This window comes from Lathyrus oleraceus, chromosome 6 (assembly GCF_024323335.1).
Source record: "Lathyrus oleraceus cultivar Zhongwan6 chromosome 6, CAAS_Psat_ZW6_1.0, whole genome shotgun sequence".
In the NCBI taxonomy this organism is placed as follows: Eukaryota; Viridiplantae; Streptophyta; class Magnoliopsida; order Fabales; family Fabaceae; genus Lathyrus; species Lathyrus oleraceus.
Genome location: NC_066584.1, coordinates 418,362,461 through 418,368,909, shown reverse-complemented (window position 1 = coordinate 418,368,909; position 6,449 = coordinate 418,362,461). Strand labels below are relative to the sequence as shown.

Below are 6,449 nucleotides of genomic sequence, written 5' to 3'. Positions count from 1 at the left end.
CAAAGTTTCTTATAGTGGTTCATAACTTCCGGTACGATAGAGAGGGGGATGACTTACATAGTTAACACTAACATTCTAGTTAGTATGAGAGTGGAAAATGATGCTTGAATGAGAAATGATTAGTGTTAACTATGTAAGTCATCCCCCTCTCTATCGTACTGGAAGTTATGAACCACTATAAGAAACTTTGAATCCATAATTTCTATTATAAAAAATGGTTAGTACCTGATTAATCAATAAAATATTTAACATTAACTAAATTCTAACATTAAAATATAAAATATAATAATCAATCTTTACACTCTATTAACTAAGTTCTAATATTAAATTATAAAATATATAAAATAAAATAAATAAAATTGATTAATAGAGTGTGAAGATTAATTATTATATTTCAAATAATTTATTAATTAATGAAATAGTAAATTTGATTAACAAATTATACGTAAAATATTTGATTAATGAGATTAATTGGAATACACTGTCAGTGTAAAACCATTTTACACTATCATCCAATTAAAATTATCCATTTTGACATGTAAGCATGTAATTAAAAGTATATATAATAATTATTATTAAATCATAATAATAACAATTTCTCAACGTTTCTCTCTTTCTCTTTCTTCTTTCACGTTTCTCTCACTCTCTTTCTCTTTCTTCTTCCACTTTTCTCTCACTCCCTTTATTTCTCATTTCAGTTACTTCTATTATTCTTCCCCCACTCCATCCATCTATTCAAAATTGATCTTTATACTTTCACAAAATTTATCTCACAAACTATATTTGCAAATCTCTACATACATGAGGTTAAACCCTAAACTAATAATATTTTCTTCTTTTTTATGATTGTGTGACTTTCCAATTTTTTCTTGTTTTTTTTTTCTTTTAATATTAAATTTAAGTAGAATAATTTATGAACTTCTACCGATTGTTGAAACTTTATAATTTGAGAGAGAGAAACGTGGAGAAATTGTTATTATTATGATTTAATAATAATTATTATATTTATTATTAATTACATGCTTACATGTCAAAATGGATAATTTTAATTGGATGATAGTGTAAAATGGTTTTACACTGACAGTGTATTCCAATTAATCTCTTGATTAATAATTTGAGAAAAAAAAACTATGCACTGACAGTGTAAAATATTTTTACACGGTCAACCAATTAGAGATCTGCATCCTGCAAAATCATACGTTTAATTTTAAAATACCGATATGACATGACAGAACGTTATAATTCTATTGAATGATGGTGTAAAAAAAGTTTACGTACACTATCTTTAATCTCGAATAACTTATTGGTAATACAATAATATAATTGGTTAATCATAAATTTTATATTTATATTATAAAAATAGTTTTAAAAATTAAAATAATTTTTAAAAATATTATAAAAAATAAAAATATTATTAACGGTATAAATATGACGGGGTAAGTATTTGATATAAGAATGATGAAATAATAACATTATTCTATTAGACTAGTAGTAAAATATTTGCAATATTACTTTAATATATTTAATAACAGGCGTAAAATATGATGATTAAACTATAAACTAAACGAAACTAAACCGTGGACCACCAATAAATATCGTGGCGCTCATAGGGACGGCCGTTTACCAAGCATTAATCATGAAGTACTAGTAGTACTAGCAGTATTTAATTTCTCGGAGATGAAACAGAATTTGTACAGGTGGCAATTGTGAAGAGGGCGTTGGGATTGTCAGTCTGCAGTTCGTACTCTGTCTCAAGCTCCAAGATCGAGACAAACCAAGAACCATCCCAATTCCAAAAACCCTAACTAACTTCAAATTCTAGATCTACACTCCCATGGCGTCCTCCAAGCTCATGTCTTCTTCCAATTCAATCAACTCCGACACACCTTCGTCTCCATCTTCCAAACCTCATTTCACCACATCCAATTTCCTCTCCGTTCCCGACACTTCCAACTTCTTCACGGATCAAACCTCACTGGCTGACGCGGTAGCAACTCCGAGAACGGTTGACGATGTTTGGAGAGATATTGTCGCCGGAGATCACAGGGAGTGTAAGGAGGAGATTCCGGACGAGATGATGACGCTTGAGGATTTTCTCGTGAAAGCCGGTGCGGTTGACGGTGAAGACGTGGATGGTGATGTTAAGATGAGTATACCTATGACGGAGAATCTCAGTGGGAGTGGTGTGTTTTCTTTGGATGCGAGTTTTCAAGGAATTGAGAGTGTGGAAGGGTCTGTGGCAGGGTTTGGGAATGGAGTAGAGGTGGTTGAAGGTGGGAAGGGTAAGAGAGGACGCCCGGTTATGGAGCAGTTGGACAAGGCTGCTCAGCAGAGACAAAGAAGAATGATAAAAAATAGAGAATCTGCTGCAAGGTCTAGGGAACGCAAGCAGGTGGTATTCATTGTTTATTTTATTTTTTTTGCTTTGTGTGTGATACACTGATACGTGCCTTTATTTCTTGTGATGTGTGTTTTTGACTTTTGTTTTGTTTTGAGTTGTGGGATTTTAGGCTTACCAAGTGGAATTGGAGTCTTTGGCTGTGAAACTAGAGGAGGAAAATGACAGGTTGATCAAGGAAAAGGTGATTTTATCTCTGTCCTTCCCCAGATTTTTATTATTTATAAATCACTCCAAGTGGATCGATCACAATTTTGGTCTAACAATTGCAGTTACCAAGTAATTTAGTCTTGTAAATTTCCATAATGGTGAAAGTCATCATTGGCTCAATTTAATCTATCCTTAAACTTTGTTGGTAGGATTAAGAGTAGGGTTTGGATTGGAGATTTTGAATTTAGTGGATAATTTTGAAATTTTGTACTAACATTTAAGAACTAAATTGTTTGATGCTTACAATCCTAAAGACTAAAATGATGATTCACTCAATTCACTTTTTTTTTTTGGTTCTGTGCTGAAATTGAACTGTTCATCTGCTTATTTAATTAAGAGACTAAATTGTATTAAGTGCACTCAACGGGTGTTTGTTCACAGAAATGCTAAATAACCAATATCCATTATTGAAAATCTTTTGTTTTTTTTTAAACAACAAAATCACTATTCCTTTGGATGTTCAATTAGTTTTACATGGATTATGTCAATAACGGAATCCAGTTGTAAAATTTTCATTCTATTTGTGTCTGAGGCATGAAGTTCCTATATTTGTTCTCTCGGCACATGCTACTTGTGCTTTTATTGCTCGCTGTTTAAATTTTGAATGTTTCTTGGAACACTTTGGGTTACAACTTTTGTCTCTCTCATGCTTGTAGTCCTGCATTTTTCGATTTGGAGTTTATTATAGTTATTATTTCACTTTTCCCCCAGGATATCTAACAGAAAACATTGTTGTGCAGGCTGAAAGGAAAAAGGAAAGGTTCAAACAGGTACTGATTTGTGCTATTATTCTTTGTTTTAGATCTTTTGGTAAACAATACAATATATGTGATAATTCGCACATTGTTTAAAGAAATCCTTTCCCATTTGATACCATAGCTGAAGGTTGCTTGCTATCGATGAATATGTTGTCATGGCTGATAATCATCTTCTACAAATTTAATTTGAGTTTTCATTCTTAAATGTGAGGACTTTTCCTATCCACTTTTATTTTCATTATGCTATTGGTTTCTTCTACATCAAGCATCTCGAATTTGTGTAGTATTTTTTCAAATTTGTTAAATACAACTCCTTCCTTTCATTTTTTAAATGTTTTTTTTATATTACTATTTATCCGTAATTTTCAAAGTTCAAAGTGATATTAACTATTTTCTTGTCAATAATACTTTTAACTATTTATTGAAAAAAGGAAAATACTTAGGATGAGATAAAAACAGTCAAGAGTATCACAAGAAAAAGATGAAATTTAATATATTGAAGATCCTTAGTATTTGTAAAAAACTTTAAACCAACACTCAAAAGAATTGGGGGTTGTATTGCTTACTTTTAATAAAGCGTAAATTTTGAATCATTATTTGGTGTGTAGAGGCCGAAACGAGGGCACTTAAAATTCTAACACACAGACCCAACAATAAAATATGTAGAGGCATAATCATATTCCAAGAAGTAAACTCATAGAGATCCTTTATGATTTCACTAATCAGTCCAACAAAAAACTGTTGATTAAGTGCATTGGTAAGGATTTTAAACTGCAAACCGCATCACATGATGTGGTCCACAGCGGTATCATCCTGCAAGTGCATTGCGTTTATAAATCACAGAAAAACCCGCAATGGCCACAAAGTCGCGATGATAACCTGTTATCTCTTGCATCAGAGTTAAAGTTTTTTTTTTGTTTCCATATGATTCTACTCCCCAAGTGTCATTGGTGTACCTTTCATTGCCTACCGATGAAGAGGGCATCAACTAGTTTGCTTAGAAAGAGGGATTACTGGCATACCACCAAAGCACGTTCAGGTATCCATTTATGCAGCAAGACGACAGTTGTGGGCTGCTTACTATTATTAACAGAATGTTCTAGAAGACCTCAGGTTATTTATTGCACCTAGTTGGCAGTTAAGGAACTCTATGAGTGTACGTCTTGAAATATGCTGAATGCTAGAATCTTCTGTATCACAGATGCTTCCTCTACACACTTGCGGCTGCTAGCTGCAAGTTGTTTTTTGTTGTGTGGCCACTATAGCGTCACTATTGGGGTTGTAAACCCCAAAATTGGCTTAAAATTATAAGGTTATAGGGGTAGGTTTGGGGTATTACCATTGTTAATTATGAATCTAAAGTTTTTTTGTTTTATTATTATGAGCATTTAGATTTGTTTTGTGTATTAATTTTTATTTATTTATATAAAATATTTAGAATTCCAATGTGTGCTATTTGCTTTAGCGGAATGGGACTGTTCTGTGCACCACTATTCAAAGTTAATAATGGTTAAAGGAAAAGAGAGACTAAAGAAAACTACATGTCAAGCTATAATGAGAGATATATAATTAAACTGTTTATTTGTATATATGGTCCATGGCAGAACATTATGAAACTATTTGATCCATGTAAATTAACCAGGACCACCTAGGGAGAAAAGATTTTGGTTGTATAATATTTGAATCAGCCATCTCAAAACACAATGAAAAATTTAGAATTCTCAAAATTCATTTTAAACACACTAGATAATATGGTGTGTTCTAACTCACATAATTTTCTCAATGATTTGTAAGTGTTGTCTGTCATTAATAAATTATTTTTATAACTGAATATTCTACCCCTTTTGTCTGCAAAAAAAGAATATTCTTTTCTTTAAATAATTTTTCTTTTAATATTATTTTAAATTTGAAAGAGATAATGTACAATGTACTACACTTCACTAAGTAGTTATTATGAATGCACATGTTTTATTGGTTCATGAAGGTTGCTTGTATTTGATACGGAAAATCAAGAATAGGGAAGTCAACTCAGATTCTGATACACCGAAAGGTTTAAGAGATGCAAAAGCATTAGTTTGGCAAGTATGATTTTCAAGTGTGTTTTGTTTCATCACTTTATGAAGCTTGTTAGTTGTTAGTATTGTATTTTTAGTTGTTAGCTACAAGCATGTCATCACTACAAGCAATACTGTCAATGTAGAATAGATGTTAGCTATAGTATAGATAGTGATTGGATGACAACTGACCTGGTTTATTTATGTGCAGCTTATGGAAAACGTGATTCCTGTTGCAGAGCAGCGAAGGCCACCAAGGCTACTCCGTAGGGTTCGATCGTTGCAATGGTAGATCATACTTGCTAGTGGTGCAGGATGTGAAAGCTGAAGATTGTGGGAAATAATAAAAGGGGCAAATTAATCATTATTTATTAAGTTATAATGGTTAGTTTCAACATTAACATGGTTAATGATAAAAGGAGATAGAAGGAATCAAAACCTGAATGGCGATTAACATAAGAATCAGCTTTTGTTTATTCTGAGATAAAAGCAGAATTATCAGGTGGATCATGTAGTTTAGATAGAAAATAGGCATCCCGGTCTCACCCCTGTACTGAATGTCAAAGGTAATGCTAGTAGAGAGCAAGGGGATTGTAGACGAGTATATAATGTAGGCATGGTTTAGAAATGAGATTATTTAGGAAAAATATTATTTATAGAAATTATTCATGTGATCAGCGTCATTCGGTCTTGAAACTTCTGTGCTTGTGAAGATAACTTATTAACATGGAGACGAGTTGAAATTTAGCTTAATTTTACCAACTGATTGTGCTCTTGTCGCGGATATTAAGGCTGTGTAGTTTGCATTTAAAGAAGATAAGTAGACAAATGCTTCGAAAGGTTATGCAGCAGTGAATATACTGCATTATAAGCAAAAATTTGACAGTCCAAAGGCATAAATAGATGCATTTTTGTTTTGGTATCTTAGGCTAACATAGATAAACTGTTGAATTTTGCATTCAAGGAAAATACTTACTACTTTCAAAGATTTACTATAATTTTTTTAATCAAAATATGGTTTCTTAATAT

The 6,449-nt window shown here is 32.0% G+C and overlaps 1 protein-coding gene across 3 annotated transcripts; it reads left to right on the top strand.

Moving 5' to 3' along the window:
* The first annotated feature begins 1,601 nt into the window (after positions 1 to 1,601).
* On the top strand, positions 1,602 to 6,182 carry LOC127091833 (G-box-binding factor 4). Of its 3 annotated transcripts, none has more exons than XR_007792017.1 (5): positions 1,602 to 2,392; positions 2,511 to 2,582; positions 3,349 to 3,378; positions 5,351 to 5,448; positions 5,632 to 5,861. XR_007792017.1 is itself a non-coding variant. In XM_051030546.1 (4 exons), the coding sequence occupies exons 1-4, from the start codon at positions 1,835 to 1,837 to the stop codon at positions 5,710 to 5,712; spliced, it is 741 nt and encodes a 246-aa protein (XP_050886503.1). In that variant the 5' UTR covers positions 1,602 to 1,834; the 3' UTR covers positions 5,713 to 6,182. The 3 variants fall into 3 exon arrangements, 1 of the variants encoding a protein (XP_050886503.1); XR_007792016.1 differs by lacking the exon at positions 5,351 to 5,448 and adding an exon at positions 3,488 to 3,572; XM_051030546.1 differs by lacking the exon at positions 5,351 to 5,448 and having other exon boundaries at positions 5,632 to 6,182.
* Positions 6,183 to 6,449: the final 267 nt, after the last annotated feature.